The 17,345-nt window shown below is 37.0% G+C and overlaps 1 protein-coding gene across 2 annotated transcripts in view; it reads right to left on the bottom strand.

The window, feature by feature from the left end:
- The window catches only part of SNTG1 (syntrophin gamma 1), a 954,619-nt gene that overhangs the window by 315,621 nt on the left and 621,653 nt on the right, over positions 1 to 17,345 (bottom strand). For both annotated transcript variants that reach the window (XM_032316414.1, XM_032316415.1), the window contains one exon: positions 12,332 to 12,388. In XM_032316414.1, the coding sequence (XP_032172305.1) occupies positions 12,332 to 12,388 (57 nt within the window). The remainder of the gene's footprint in view (positions 1 to 12,331; positions 12,389 to 17,345) is intronic.

Raw genomic sequence — 17,345 nt, 5'->3', positions numbered from 1 at the left:
CCACTTTAGTCAGACAAACAAAGCTTCATTTAGCTTATTTTGCAAGGCTTTCTTGTTTATGCCTCTAGAAATCATAAGTAAAACTTGAAGTACTTCCCAAGGTTGTTATGAGGTAACCACTAACCAGTTCCTTATCATTTAAGAAAATTGTAATTTTATAACCAGTCCCTGTGAAGAATATATAGTCACTGCCTTCCCACAATGTAGGTTTTTTTATAGCAATCTACCCTGAGTCTCATTCCATGGTTTGGTTTGAGTGCTCTTGCTCTGCAAACTGTCTTTTTGGTGAGTGCGCATAAACTTTCACTAATTACTATTTCAATGATTCCTTATTTTTACTTCTGTAATTTCTGAATTTTTTTTTTAATAAAAAGAAGCAGTTTCAATCTGAGAACAGAGAAAATTATGTGATTATAAGTGGAGAGTTTAGGCATCTTTTTGTTCAGTTTTTGGAGAATGGTATTTTGGAAGTTTAAAAACGTAAATAAGGGGGTGCCTGGGTGGCTCAGTGGGCTAAGGCCTCTGCCTTCGGCTCAGGTCATAATCCCAGGGTCCTGGGATCGAGCCCCACATCGGGCTCTCTGCTCAGCAGGGAGCCTGCTTCCCTTCCTCTCTCTGCCTGCCTCTCTGCCTACTTGTGATCTGTCTGTCAAATAAATAAATAAAATCTTTAAAAAAAAAAACGTAAATAAGAAGAGCTTGACATTTTACTAAGTGACAAAAACAAAAACTAATAAGGAAGAAAAAGAAAAACACACACACTGAATTCTGAACGATGTTTAAATTGAGGAAGAATGAATAATGGTGAAAGCCAGGGAGACTCCTAAAGAATTGTCAAAAAAAATCCAAAGTTATGGCAGATGCTAAAAGTGTTCTAAAAATCAACACAAAGGTAAAAATAGCTTGAATGAGCAAAGCTTTCTGGAAGACAGTGCAAGACTGAGCACAGCGCAGAAAACTCTAGCAGTGCTTCACGACTAAGTTTCTGATCAGAATGTAGGACCATAATTTCTATTTAGGTGTAGGTGCTTGTGGATGAAACGCTATTTGATGTCAACAGAGGTGTGTATATTGTACCTCCAAATTTCACCTCATTATACCTTGGTTCAGTTGCGCATTTGCTCCTACTTGATTGGCCAACTGCACTGAGAGAACAAAGTAGAAACTAGCAGGAATCCAGGGATAGGCATGCTCCCCAGGGGTTAAAAAGAATCCCTTTCTTTTTTAGGAGCTGAAGACCAAAATTTAGCTAAACCAGAGGATGGGAAGATGGATCAAGATAGTCAGCCTTGTGTGTGGCGGCTCTATTTGTCAGGATACCTGCTTTGTCACGTGGAGCATTAGCACAAGTCTGTCACATCCCCGCAGGTCCTTGGTTCTGCATTGGGGGATTTTGTTTTTGATTGTTTTGTTTTGTTTTGCCCTCCTGTAGAATTCACATAGATGCATAGGTAATTTTCATCTCTACCTTTCCATTATAAAACACACCTGTTATGGGGCACCTGGGTGGCTTAGTCAGTTAAGTGACTGATTCTTGGTTTTGGCTCAGGTCTTTATCTCATGGATCGTGAGATGGAGCCCTGGGGAGGGCTGTGCGCAGTGGGGAGTCTGCTTGAAGATTCTCTCCCTCTGCCCCTCCCCCCAATTCCTGCACACAAGAATGCCCATGTGTCCTGTCTCATAAATAAATAAATAAATATTTTAAAACACTCTTGTTATTAAAAAAAATGGGATTTTAGGATCTAAAAAATAAATTTGTCTCTGGAGATGAATCTGACTTCTACATTAAATCTCAATGTAACTGATGTCGAAGCTCTTTTTGGGTGCTGTATTCCACATTGGGAGTCTAGTAACTTTGGATATGATTTAAAATATTAATAAATGTGGATTTTCAAAGAAGAGTCTTAGATCTTGTAAGAAAGTTCTAATAATGCAAACCAAAAATTTTCTTAAGGTGAAAAAAGCAAAATTATAGTAAGAGAAGAAATAAACAAAATTTGAAAGGAAACTGGGTTACAACTTAAATATATTTTTAGAAATTTAGATCTAATATAATCTTTCATTTTTATTTATGTTTTTCTCTTATTCCTTAAGATTTTTAGGAAATTTTGAGATGGAAACTCTCCTTAACATGCACTACATCATTCTGTCCTTCAAGGGAAGATATCAAATTATAAACACCTAGAATCAGACATACTGACATATGACTACCTCAATCTCTAAGCCACCTTGGACTAAGCCACAAACTTTTATCCCTGAAGTTTTAATATCCCTAAGATATATTGTTTCAATAATAAGGTAGTGAAAATAAAAGAAGGTAAAGGCTCACTTTTATTTTATCACCGTTATAGGGGAATCTCTGCCGGGAGAATGTTGGGGAATAAGAACATTGTACATGAATAGGCAACATCAAGGCTTAAAGGGCGTTGGTAGCTTCAAGGACATCATTCTGCCCACAGTCTATAGCCACTAGGGCACGTTAATAAATAAAGCATTAGAAAGATGCTATGAAAGAAGCCTATGATGTTGACCACCAACTTTTGTAGCACTGACCACCACGTGGGAAAACTGAGGAGTTGCCACCATGCACAGTGATGACAGTGGGAGGAAAGGCCCATGAGCCAAGATTTGTCAGGAGCACAGAGCATGGCCAGTTGGCTTTGACCTGTAACAGCCCATTTTGGAGTGTTTTAGTGTTTTCTGACAGAAAGAAAGAAAGAAAAACATTTTTTTACACTTTAGTTAAGTTTTTACAATTAATTTTTTAGAAGGTAAAATTGAAATAACATCACTATATGTTCTTAGTATAGTGAAATTCAGGAGCACCTGTAGGAGTCTTCACTATATTGGTTAAAGCCTCTTTAATTGTCCAACCGGCACTCTTCCTTCTGTTATCTCCAGTTGAGATATTCCAGGTTTTAAGTCAATAATTCTCACTGCAAAATCTCCAGTGTGTGCCAGAAGTGATTACTTAACTGAAGCAAATAAGGATAAGATATATGTTTATATATTTATGTGAATAATTGTATTACTGGCTCAAATTGCTCCAGCAGTAGGTACACAAATAAATACATAAGAAAATAAATAAGGGGGAGGAGTCAAGATGGAGGAGAAGTAGCAGGCTGAGACTACTTCAGCTAGCAGATCAGCTAGAAAGCTTATCTAAAGATTGCAAACACCTACAAATCCACCGGCAGATTGAAGAGAAGAAGAACAGCAATTCTGGAAACAGAAAAACAACCACTTTCTGAAAGGTAGGACTGGCGGAGAAGTGAATCCAAAGCGACAGGAAGATAGACTCCGGGGGTAGGGGCCGGCTCCCAGGAAGTGGCGGAGCAACGGAGCACAAAATCAGGACTTATAAAAGTCTGTTCCACTGAGGGACATCGCTCCAGAAGCTAAACCGGGGTGAAGCCCATGCGGGGTCAGCGTGGCCTCAAGGTCCCGCAGGGTCACAGAAGGATCGGGGGTGTCTGAGTGTCGCAGAGCTTACAGGAATTAGAATGGGGAAGCCGGCTACAGAGACAGAGCTGACAGTGAGCTCACAGCTCGGGGTTACATTGAACCGGTCGCAGGGTTGGTGAGGTCGGAGCGCAGCCGGAGGTCGGGCAGACGGTAGTTACTGGACGCTGTTCTCTGAGGGCACACTGAGGAGTGGGGCCCCGGGCTCTCGGCTCCTCTGGGCCAGAGACCAGGAGGCTGCCATTTGTATTCCCGTCCTCCGGAACTCTACGGAAAGCGCTCAGGGAACAAAAGCTCCTGAAAGCAAACCCGAGCGGATTACTCAGCCTGGCCCCTGGTAAGGGTGGTGCAATTCACATAGGGAAAAGACACTTGAGAATCACTACACCAGGCCCCTCCCCCAGAAGATCAACAAGAAATCCAGCCAAGACCAAGTTCACCTACCAAGGAGTGCAGTTTCAATACCAAAGAGAGCAGCAGAATTCCAGAGGAGGAGAAAGCAAAGCACGGAACTCATGACTTTCTCCCTATGATTCTTTAGTCTTGCAGTTAATTTAATTTTTTTTTCTTTTTCATTTTTTTCTCTTCTTATGCTAAAATTTTTTTAACTTTTACCCTTTTCTTTTTTTAACGTTTTTTAACTAGTTTATCATATATATATATATATAATATATAAATAAAATTCCTTTTTTGTACTTTTCCTTATTTGTTTTCTTTTTTAATTCTTCTTTTCTTTTCTTTTCTTTTTTTTTTCCTTCCTTTCTTTCTATCGGATCCTCTTTTTATCCCCTTTCTCCCCCCTCACGATTTGGGATCTCTTCTGATTTGGTTAAAGGATATTTTCCTGGGGTTGTTGCCACCCTTTTAGGATTTTACTTGCTCCTTCATATACTTTTATCTGGACAAAAAAACAAGGCGGAAAAATTTACCACACAAAAAAAAAGAACAAGAGGCAGTACCGAAGGCTAGGGACCTAATCAATACAGACATTGGTAATATGTCAGATCTAGAGTTCAGAATGACAATTATCAAGGTTCTAGATGGGCTTGAAAAAGGCATGGAAGATATTAGAGAAACCCTCTCGGGAGATATAAAAACTCTTTCTGGAGAAATAAAAGAACTAAACCTAACCAAGTTGAAATTGAAAAAGCTATTGATGAGGTGCAATCAAAAATGGAGGCTCTCACTGCTAGGATAAATGAGGCAGAAGAAAGAATTAGTGATATAGAAGACCAAATGACAGAGAATAAAGAAGCTGAGAAAAAGAGGGACAAACAGCTACTGGACCACGAGGGGAGAATTTGAGAGATAAGTGACAACATAAGACAAAACAACATTAGAAAAATTGGGATTCCAGAAGAAGAAGAAAGAGAGAGGGGAGCAGAAGGTATACTGGAGAGAATTATTGGGGAGAATTTCCCCAATACGGCAAAGGGAACAAGCATCAAAATTCAGGAGGCTCAGAGAACGCCCCTCAAAATCAATAAGAATAGGCCCACACCCTGTCACCTAATAGTGAAATTTACAAGTCTTAGTGACAAAGAGAAAATCCTGAAAGCAGCCTGGGAAAAGAAGTCTGTAACATACAATGGTAAAAATATTAGATTGGCAGCTGACTTGTCCACAGGGACCTGGCAGGCCAGAAAGAGTTGGCATGATATATTCAGAGCACTAAACGAGAAAAACATGCAGCCAAGAATACTATATCCAGCTAGGCTATCATTGAAAATAGAAGGAGAGATTAAAAGCTTCCAGGACAAACAAAAACTGAAAGAATTTGCAAACACCAAACCAGCTCTACAGGAAATATTGAAAGGGGTCCTCTAAGCAAAGAGAGAGCCTACAAGTGGTAGATCAGAAAGGAACAGAGACAATATACAGTAACAGTCACCTTACAGGCAATACAATGGCACTAAATTCATATCTCTCAATAGTTACCCTGAATGTTAATGGGCTAAATGCCCCTGTCAAAAGACACAGGGTATCAGAATGGATAAAAAAAACAAAACCCATCTATATGTTGCCTCCAAGAAACTCATTTTAAGCCTGAAGACACCTCCAGATTGAAACTGAGGGGGTGGAAAAGAATTTACCATGCTAATGGACATCAGAAGAAAGCAGGAATGGCAATCCTTATATCAGATCAATTAGATTTTAAGCCAAAGACTATAATAAGAGATGAGGAAGGACACTATATCATACTCAAAGGGTCTGTCCAACAAGAAGATATAACAATTTTAAATATCTATGCCCCCAACGTGGGAGCAGCCAACTATATAAACCAATTAATAACAAAATCAAAGAAACACATCAACAATAATACAATAATAGTAGGGGACTTTAACACTCCCCTTACTGAAATGGACAGATCATCCAAGCAAAAGATCAGCAAGGAAATAAAGCCCTTAAAGGACACACTGGACCAGATGGACATCACAGATATATTCAGAACATTTCATCCCAAAGCAACAGAATACACATTCTTCTCTAGTGCATGTGGAACATTCTCCAGAATAGATCACATCCTCGGACCTAAATCAGGACTCAACCAGTATCAAAAGATTGGTATCATACCCTGCATATTTTCAGACCACAATGCTCTGAAGCTAGAACTCAACCACAAGAGGAAGTTTGGAAAGAACCCAAATACATGGAGACTAAACAGCATCCTTCTAAAGAATGAATGGGTCAACCAGGAAATTAAAGAAGAATTGAAAAAAATCATGGAAACAAATGATAATGAAAACACAATGGTTCAAAATCTGTGGGACACAACAAAGGCAGTCCTGACAGGAAAATATATAGTGGTACATGCCTTTCTCAAGAAACAAGAAAGGTCTCAGGTACACAACCTAACCCTACACCTAAAGGAGCTGGAGAAAGAACAAGAAAGAAACCCTAAACCCAGCAGGAGAAGAGAAATAATAAAGAGCAGAGCAGAAATCAATGAAATCGAAACCAAAAAAAACAATAGAACAAATCAACAAAACTAGGAGCTGGTTCTTTGAAAGAATTAATAAAATTGATAAACCCCTGGCCCGACTTATCAAAAAGAAAAGAGAAAGGACCCAAATAAATAAAATCATGAATGAAAGAGGAGAGATCACAACTAACACCAAAGAAATACAAACAATTATAAGAACATACTATGAGCAACTCTACACCAACAAATTTGACAATCTGGAATAAATGGATGCATTCCTAGAAACATATAAACTACCTCAACTGAACCAGGAAGAAATAGAAAGCCTGAACAGACCCATAACCAGTAAGGAGATTGAAACAGTCATTAAAAATCACCAAACAAACAAAAATCCTGGGCCAGACGTCTTCCGAGGGGAATTCTACCAAACATTTAAAGAACTAATTCCTATACTCCTGAAACTGTTCCAAAAAATAGAAATGGAAGGACAACTTCCAAACCCATTTTATGAGGCCAGCATCACCTTGATCCCCAAAGCAGACAAGGATCCCATCAAAAAAGAGAGCTATAGACCAATATCTTTGATGAACACAGATGCAAAAATACTAGCCAATAGGATTCAACAGTACATTAAAAGGATTATTCACCACGACCAACGGGATTTATTCCAGGGCTGCAAGGTTGATTCAACATCCACAAATCAATCAATGTGATGCAACACATTAATAAAAGAAAGAACAAGAACCATATGATACTCTCAATAGATGCTGAAAAAGCATTTGACAAAGTACAGCATCCCTTCCTGATCAAAACTCTTCAAAGTGTAGGGATAGAGGGCACATACCTCAATATTATCAAAGCCATTTATGAAAAACCCACCGTAAATATCATTCTCAATGGAGAAAAACTGAAAGCTTTTCCGCTAAGGTCAGAAACACAGCAGGGATATTTATTATCACCGCTGCTATTCAACATAGTACTAGAATCCTAGCCTCAGCAATCAGACAACAAAAGGAAATTAAAGGCATCCAAATCGGCAAAGAAGAAGCCAAACTATCACTCTTTACAGATGATATGATACTATATGTGGAAAACCCAAAAGACTCCACTCCAAAACTGTTGGAACTTATACAGGAATTCAGTAAAGTGTCAGGATATAAAATCAATGCACAGAAATCAGTTGCATTTCTCTACACCAACAACAAGACAGAAGAAAGAGAAATTAAGGAGTCCATCCCATTTACAATTGCACCCAAAACCATAAGATACCTAAGAATAAACCTAACCAAAGAGGCACAGAATCTATACTCATAAATCTATAAAGTACTCATGACAGAAATTGAGGAAGACACAAAGAAATAGAAAAATGTTCCATGCTCCTGGATTGGAAGAATAAATATTGTGAAAATGTCTATGCTACCGAAAGCAATATACACATTTAATGCAATTCCTATCAAAGTACCACCCATCTTTTTCAAAGAAATGGGACAAAAAATCCTAAAATTTATATGGAACCAGAAAAGACCTCGAATAGCCAAAGGAATATTGAAAAAGAAAGCCAAAGTTGGTGACATCACAATTCTGGACTTCAAGCTCTATTACAAAGCTGTCATCATCAAGACAGCATGGTACTGGCACAAAAACAGACACATAGATCAATGGAACAGAATAGAAAGTCCAGAAATAGATCCTCAACTCTATGGTCAACTAATCTTCGACAAAGCAGGAAAGAATGTCCAATGGAAAAAAGACAGTCTCTTCAATAAATGGTGTTGGGAAAATTGGACAGCCACATGCAGAAAAATGAAATTGGACCATTTCCTTACACCACACACAAAAATAGACTCAAAATGGATGAAGGACCTCAATGTGAGAAAGGAATCCATCAAAATCCTTGAGGAGACCACAGGCAGCAACCTCTTCAACCTCAGCCACAGCAACATCTTCCTTGGAACATCGCCAAAGGCAAGGGAAGCAAGTGCAAAATTGAACTATTGGGATTTCATCAAGATCAAAAGCTTTTGCACAGCAAAGGAACAGTTAACAAAACCAAAAGACAACTGACAGAATGGGAGAAGATATTTTCAAATGACATATCAGATAAAGGGCTAGTGTCCAAAATCTATAAAAAGCTTAGCAAACTCAACACCCAAAGAATAAATAATCCAATCAAGAAATGGGCAGAGGACATGAACAGACATTTCTGCAAAGAAGAAATCCAGATGGCCAACAGACACATGAAAAAGTGCTCCACATCACTCGGCATCAGGGAAATACAAATCAAAACCACAATGAAATACCACCTCACTCCAGTCAGAATGGCTAAAATGAACAAGTCAGGAAATGACAGATGCTGGCGAGGATGTGGAGAAAGGGGAACCCTCCTACACTGTTGGTGGCAATGCAAGCTGGTGCAACCACTCTGGAAAACAGCATGGAGGTTCCTCAAAATGTTGAAAATAGAACTGCCTTATGACCCAGCAATTGCACTACTGGGTATTTACCCTAAAGATACAATCGTAGTGATCCAAAGGGGCACGTGCACCCGAATGTTTATAGCAGCAATGTCCACAATAGCCAAACTATGGAAAGGACCTGGATGTCCATCAACAGATGAATGTATCAAGAAGATGTGGTATATATACACAATGGAATACTATGCAGCCATCAAAAGAAATGAAATCTTGCCATTTGCTACAATGTGGATGGAACTAGAGCATATCATGCTTAGTGAAATAAGTCAAGTGGAGAAAGACAACTATCATATGATCTCCCTGATATGAGGAGGTGATGATGCAACATGGGGGCTTAAGGGGGTAGGAGAAGAATAAATGAAACAAGATGGGATTGGGAGGGAGACAAACCATAAGTGACTCTTAATCTCACAAAACAAACTGAGGGTTGCTAAGGGGAGGGGGGTTGGGAGAAGGGGGGTGGGGTTATGGACATTGGGGAGGGTATGTGCTTTGGTGAGTGCTGTGAAGTGTGTAAACCTGGTGATTCACAGACCTGTACCCCTGGGGATAAAAATAAAAATATATGTTTATAAAAAATTAAAAATTAAAAATTTAAAAAATAATCTAGTGTTTATCCTAAAAATAAAGGTGTTAAAGAGAAAAAAAAGATAATAAATAAATGGTGAATATTAAAATATTAATTCTGCATTTAAGCTAAAATGATCTCTTAAATGTTCATTCTGCATATATAGTATATATATATATATATATAACATGAAATATATATATGTATATATATCTATGCACACACATTAACAGAATGAAAGATAGCTTATTATTTTAATATTTTACTTATTTGAGAGGGAGAGAGAGAACAAGAGTGAACAAACAAGAGCACAAGAGCAGGGGGAAGGAGAAGCCGATTCCCCACAGAGCAGGGAGTGGGGTTTGATCCCAGGATACTGGGATCATGACCTGAGCCAAAGGCAGGCACTTAACTGACTGAGCCACCCAGGTGCCCTGAAAGATAGTTTAAAAATAAAAAAGTAAGTGTCAGAGGTAAGTATTAAGAAAAGCAAATTGCAAAACTGATATGAGGAAGTGGTGATGCAACATGGGGGCTTAAGTGGGTAGGAGAAGAATAAATGAAACAAGATGGGATTGGGAGGGAGACAAACCATAAGTGACTCTTAATCTCACAAAACCAACTGAGGGTTGCTGGGGGGAGGGGGTTTGGGAGAAGGGGGTGGGATTATGGACATTGGGGAGGGTATGTGCTTTGGTGAGTGCTGTGAAGTGTGTAAACCTGGTGATTCACAGACCTGTACCCCTGGGGATAAAAATATATGTTTATAAAAAATAAAAAATTAAATTTAAAAAAAAAAAAAGGAAACCCCCCCAAAAAAAAAAATCTTTTCAGAATGACTGGGTACTATTATAAATAAAAATAGTAATTTTAGTATCTATGGTTAGTGTGTCATAAGTATTGTAAATGAATTGCCTTTTTTGTTAGAATTCCTAACGTATGGCACAAATCACAATTAAAATACTGCTTTTGGGGCACCTGGCTGGCTCAGTGGGTTAAGGCCTCTGCCTTCGGCTCAGGTCATGATCTCAGGGTCCTTGGATCAAGCCCGCATCAGGCTGTCTGCTCAGCAGGGAGCCTGCTTCCCCTCTCTCTCTCTGCCTGCCTCTCTGCCTGTTTGTGATCTCTGTCAAATAAATAAATAAAAATTTTAAAAAATGAAAATAAAACAAAATACTGCTTTTGTGGTCAATATTATGAATGCAAACTATACACATTTGATTTAAAAAATATTTAGTTAGGTGTAGGAGTTTCAGTTGGACTGGAATAACAAAAATGTTAAATAAATATAATTCATTTGGTGAAATTCCTGATGTTTTAAAAACTGCCTAGGTTAAAACTGTGCAATTTTAGTAAAAATAAATTACATTGTATTATTGGCTTTAAATTATAAATGGAAACAGAAAAAAAAATAGAAAAGAACATTTCCAGCCTACACAAAACTAATGTAGGTCCACCATCAGAAACAGAGTTGGAGTGGCTGCGTAGCTTAGTTGGTTATGTGTTAAACTCTTGGTTTGGGCTCATGTCATGATCTCCTGATGGTAGTAGATCAAGTCCCATATTGCACTCCCCTAGTCTGTTTCTCCTGTGCCCCCTCCCTTGTTCAAGCACATACACACACACACACACACACACACACAAACACACACTCTCAAATAAATAAATAAAAGAAAAAAAAGAAGAAAGAGTGACTCAGGCCTACTAGGCAAAAATGTTTATCTCAAATGAAACCAACTCTCACGATTGGATTTTATTCACACTTAGCATTTTTTTTCTCTTTCATGGACTTTTTACTATCTCTAGTGGCAACTTTAAATCCTTCAAGAAATCCCAATAAATATCACAGCAAAAACAAAAATAATTTCCATATTCTATTAACTTGGCCTGCAAACCTTCCTCGTTTTAGCTGATGACAGATAAAGGAAAGTTAAATAAATATTTCAAAACTAACACTTTATCTAGTGATATTCTTATCACCTGACAACACAATGCTATTCCACACAGGTACATTTTTCTAAGTCATTTCCATAATGTCAACTAGAACTGATAACCACCAAATTTAGAGTTCCACTTTCCAAGCATATATAAACTGAGCTGTGTTAAAATTTCTTGAAATATATACCTGAGATGTATGATAGTCACCCTACATAGGCAAAATACCTAACCCAATGGTCAAGATAAAGTTAGGTTTCATTTATCTATGCAGGAACGTAGATTTCTAAAGGGACTTTAAAGACATTGAGTTAACTTTTATAATATTTATGTAATTTCTCACCCTTTCAAGTTTTCTGTTTTGTTTCAGTGATAACAAATTGCAGATATGGTACATCTTTACTAGTCAACCATGTACAGGAGGAAAAGAGGCCTTTAGAATTTAATAATAAATGGAAGTGAACAGGTATGGTCATTTTTAAAATAAATGAGATGCTAAAATTCTGTCTATCTTGTATACTTGGCATTGTGATATGAGAATTCTTTAAAAGAGGAAAACTGATCAAAGAAAAAGATGAATAAAATCCAACTAAGTCTTAACTATGTATTATTAGTTTAAAACTTGTTCTTGCTCCATTCACTGAAAGGGCAGTCGTGCCTATTCTGGCTGGTTAGAGGAAGACATGCATATTATAACACAATATCTGACATGTTAAATGACACCAGAGAAAGTGAATGACCTATGTTCAATATCGGGTAAAATTCCCAAATACTTTTTCTAAGAGAATTTCTAAATCAAAAGTTGCCCAAGGTTTTGTGAGAACCTACCTATTTTACATCTCATTCCAAATATTAAACAATTTGCTATAGCCATTCTTATCTAATTATTAATCAGCAAAAAAATCAAAATACACAAAAATGCAGGCTTTACAGCATGGCCTTTGAGGATAGACTGAAAAGACAGGATACCTTTATGCTTAATCCAAATCCTCCTACAGTTTGTCTTCTAATGGTCACCGTTCTTTCCTGAAAGACAGGATTTTAAAAGAGGTTAGAATTTCACAATAATAGACTTACACACCATTTTCCTCCTCTCAATTCTGTTTTTGTTCCTTTAAAAAAGAAACATTTTGTGACACCAAACAGGCTTTAATTTTTGCAACAAATGGATCATTTTGTAATTTTTAATCAAAGGTTAATTTATTTGTCTAGATAAAAGGTACTGTATGGTTATTAAGCTTCCTTTCAATGATTCTCTGGACATATTTTGGAATTTTAACTTTTACCTTCTTACTTTCTCATTTTCACACTATGTATTCTTGTTGTCTAAGAAATGACAAGTTTGGGTTACAAAAAAATAACTCTGTGTCAATGGTAAATATTATCTTTGTCAACCAAGGTCTTATTTCCTTCAGGACCAAATCATCTTGCTGTGGAAATCTGAGAGCTGAGCTGGGAAGCTGCTGTTTCCCAACACATAAATGATCCATGTGTGTGTCTAGGACTGAAACTGTGGATAAACCAGGTTCATAATGATTGTTTATTTGGAAAAGAATGGATTTTATACCTAACTAATAATGACAATGGAATTATCAATTTTCAAAATCAAATATCTTTTTCTTTCAACAATGGTAAAGATAATTCAATCACTAGTGTTTAAAACAAAAATCACAAAAATCTACATTTGAACAAATTCTTTAATTTAAAAATAATCAGTATTACTCTGTTTTAGGGCCATTCTACATCATGCATATTCTGGAAGTGTGTTGAAATTTTATTTATTACCTTCTCAACTTACTTATAACTTTCTTATGTTTTGAACCTCCCCCTATCCATAACACTTTAAGACTTCCTCCCCTTTCTCCTGTTGTACTTGGGATAGATGTTTCTCCCTACAAATGCCCAGCTTGTTTGCTATGATCTCTTTCTTATTGATTCTTTCCTTTACTCCCTGGTTTTAGAGGGACTATGTGGAGCAGTTTATATTATTTAAAAAGAACAAAGAGAAAATCTGGAAAATGTGTGCTTCTGATGGTTCTTCCTAAATACTTTAAGGTAGTATAGTATAAAACGTCATCATGTTGGCAGTTACAAAATATTTTCATTTAGCCATGTTTTTAGATTTCATAAATAAAAGCAAAAAATGTTTAAAGAACAAGACCACTATACCAGATATTGAGGTATAATAAGTGTCATTTATTTTGAATTAAAAAATAAACATTTATGGTTGGAGATTGGAGCATAAGAAAAAGAACTATTAGTACAAATGAATAACACTTAGTTATCTCAATTTTTTGTCATGTCCTAAGTAATTCGACCTATTTTAAAACTATAGATTTCACTCTTAAAATCTGTCCTCTAATTATGTTTTCAAGTCAACATTAAAATTACTTACACAAAGTAAGTTTATAGATGTATTACAATGTATGAAAAGGAACATGAAATATAAAACACATTATTCATGTTAAATAATACCATAAACTCTACTTTTTTATTTTTAAGCCAAATATTGTATCACTCCCCATTTTTGGGATCACAGATATGGGAAGAAACAGTACTTTAGAACTTATATTGTAATATCTATGTAGATAAGCATAACTTCATGTACAAAATCAAAAAGGAAAGTGGGCACATGCATTATACACACAGAAAATCTAATTTAAAATATATTACATATTTATTGGAAATGTCCTTTTGTTAGACAAGGTAAGAGGAACCTGTTAAATTAAGTAATCATTGTTTATTTCTCACTAAAGGATTGATTAAAGCTATAAATTGAAAATAATGGAATTGAAATCAAAGACTCTATCAATGACTCAAGTATCCACAACTTACTATGTTCAGAAAATTACTTAACCCCTATGAATCTCGTTTTCCTAATCTGTAAAATGGTGATAAATAAGACAGTAACAGCTTTGTTTTGAGGAGTAGTAATTGTGAAGAACCCCAGGATAGAGTAGAAATTTAATTAATATTCTCTCTCTCTCTCTCTCTCTCTCTCTCACACACACACAGACACACACAAATACACACAATCTGTTATTCTAGACAGATATTCTTATTTAGTAGTCACTTAAATATCTGATTAATATTTGTCCACTTTGTATTCCAATAGTTACATCATAGAGTAACTCAAATACTGGAAGTCTCAGCTCAAGGATAAGCCAAGTAAATGGTTATCTTTACTCTTTTAAAACGGATAAGCAAACTGCTTTCACAAAACTGCCTATCAAACTAAAAGCTTCTTAGATAGTAGTTATTTTCTTAATTCCATGTCTATGGAACAAATTCTTGACTCCTTAAAATAAAGGTTCATCTTTATTTTCTCAAATTAAAGAAGTCAGTCTGTCAAAGAAAATCTATTTTATTAGTAAATTACTTCACCTAAATTTCCTACAATGTCTTGTACAGAAATCATTAGTCACAAGGACAACTTGATAAGTAAACTCTATTAACCAGCCAAATGTATACTGAAACACTGCTTTTCTTTGAAGGGACAACAAGCATGCCAGGGTGATCAAAGGTCTATGCAAGGTCTTTACTCCTTGTCTACAAGACTGCTTTCCAGTCTTTGGTGGAGAATATTTAGAACATGTTCCAAATCAAATACAAAATTGCTGATGCAGAAAGGAGTTTGGAGACTAGAGAGTCAGCAATAACAGCTGAAAATCTCAGAGACAGCAATTATTTTAATGTATTTTAAACACATGGGCACATGCACATATATGCAAATTCCAGCCAACACCTTTATATGCTATTGTTTCATTAGCTTATTTTTTAAGAAAGGAGAAACAAGCAAGACAAACTCGTGTTTTAAGCCAAAATATTAAGTTTATCACTGCAGGTAGTGGGAAGTATAGAATGGCAAAACAACTGTTCCCAGTGTGGCACCTTCCCGACATTCTTCCCACTGTCTCTATGTTTGTGTTAGCTATACCCTCTATCCCCTTTCCACCTCTTCACATTTGGTTCTTCCCTACTGTCCCCACCAAAATATTTTTTTAATGCAATGTAATGAATTGTTTCAGCTGCTCACCTCATAAATCAGAGAATATCTATCTGAAAACTGATCTGAAGTTGTATTTAGTTACATCTGGGGTGTCATAAAGACATTGCCTAAGTAACAAAGCCCTATCATTCAGGAAAATAATGCTTATTGGTTATTTTATTCTTTAAAACACAAAATCAAGACAAGTATCCCCATATTCTTACATATACAAAAAGCCTCTCTTTAATCTTCCTATTCCTTGTAAAATGTAAAGGATGGACTTATAAAAAGGTGCTGTAGGAGCACCTGGGTGGTTCAGTTGCCTAAGTGTCTGCCTTTGGCTCAGGTCATGATCCCAGGGTCCTGGAATAGAGAGCCTCAGGTCAGGCTCCCTGCTCAGTGGGGAGCCCGCTTCTCCCTCTCCCTCTGCTGCTCTCCCTGTTTGTGCTCTCTCACTTGTCTCTCTCTGTGTCAAATAAATAAATACAATCTTTAAGAAAAAAAAGATGGGCTGTATACCTAACTAATCAGCATAAATGTTATGAAAAAAAAACTTGTTTTGTTTTTTTAATTAATTAATTTATTTTCAGAAAAACAGTATTATTTTTTCACCACACCCAGTGCTCCATGCAATCCGTGCCCTCTATAATACCCACCACCTGGTACCCCAAACTCCCACCCCCCTGCCACTTCAAACCCCTCAGATTGTTTTTCAGAGTCCTACATTCGTTTTCTGTCTAAATCAAATTATTGTCACCACTGCCCTCTGGATTATTATATTTGAATACTCCATGTATGCTGTATGAACTATATGGGAACTATAACCAAAATATGCATGATACCAAACACAAAGTGTTGTTATGGTGTATCCCAAGTATAGAAATTTTCGAGATATGTAGTTGAAAAGAGAAGGAAGCAGTGAGAACAGTGCAGAAACTAGAGAGATTATCAAAAGGAGAATTGTTTGTACTGATTATGTGGGGTGGGAATAAAGAAGATATACAAGAAAAGAGGGAATGTCATTAGTTCTTTTGATGGTTCAAGAAGAGTACAAAATGTTGAAAAAAGAATAATAATAAAAATGGTAGCTTCTAGGTACTGAAAATAAAATATGTGAACTGACAGGTTTCACAGCACATATAATTATTAAAATACATTGTGACCTTGATTTTTTTAGTCAACTATTTTTTCTGAGAGCTGAGGCTTGTCCACAGTTGAATTCCAAGAATTTAGCATAGGGCCTATATCAAAGTTAGGCTTTCATGCATTAAGTGAAAAACCAAAAGCAAAGGTATCTTGATTCCACTATAACAACAGGATTGGGATGGGTTGGAGAATTGGGATGAAAGAAAAAAATAAACTGGAAAATCAGGGTACATTGTAATAAAAAGAGAAGGAATTGTGAGAAACTGAATGCTTTCCCTCTAAAATCAAGAAAAAGGCAAGGATCATCTGTCTCATTGATGAGGGAGCAGGAGGCTGGCTGAGGACAGAGCAAGAGCTGGCACCTTGTACCCCCTCTCCACCTGCTCCCCTCCATATGTGTAGCATTCCTCAGGCACCCCTGACTGCCATAAAACGATAAATAGTTAACTTGCAGGGATCACAATCCTGTAGAACAGGAATCTCCTTTGCTCTACAGATGTCCTAGAGATCTAAACAGGGAGGTTACCTTATCAATATCACAAATTTCCAGAGGCAAATAACTCTCAGTTCCTGAAGCCCTAATGTCTCCCTCCCCACCATAAACTGGAGAAGGATGAGGTAGAAGGGAATGTAAATGATAGCAGAATCATAACACCCCACCAAGAATCTCCCAACAATCTTGATGTTAATGCCTGACCTAAAGACGACATTGATCAAGCCATAAGGGCAAGGCCTCCCCCCGGCACCTTGTAGGCCCTCCTTAACATGTGAGAACTCTGTTGAAACCTCCCATGCCTTCTCCTCACCTTCCCCCAACCGCAAGGTATATAACCTGCCATCCCTCTCAAC

The sequence above is a fragment of the Mustela erminea genome, chromosome 16, assembly GCF_009829155.1.
Source record: "Mustela erminea isolate mMusErm1 chromosome 16, mMusErm1.Pri, whole genome shotgun sequence".
In the NCBI taxonomy this organism is placed as follows: domain Eukaryota; kingdom Metazoa; phylum Chordata; class Mammalia; order Carnivora; family Mustelidae; genus Mustela; species Mustela erminea.
Note: the sequence above shows the minus strand (reverse complement) of the source record. Positions and strands in the feature narration are given on the sequence as shown.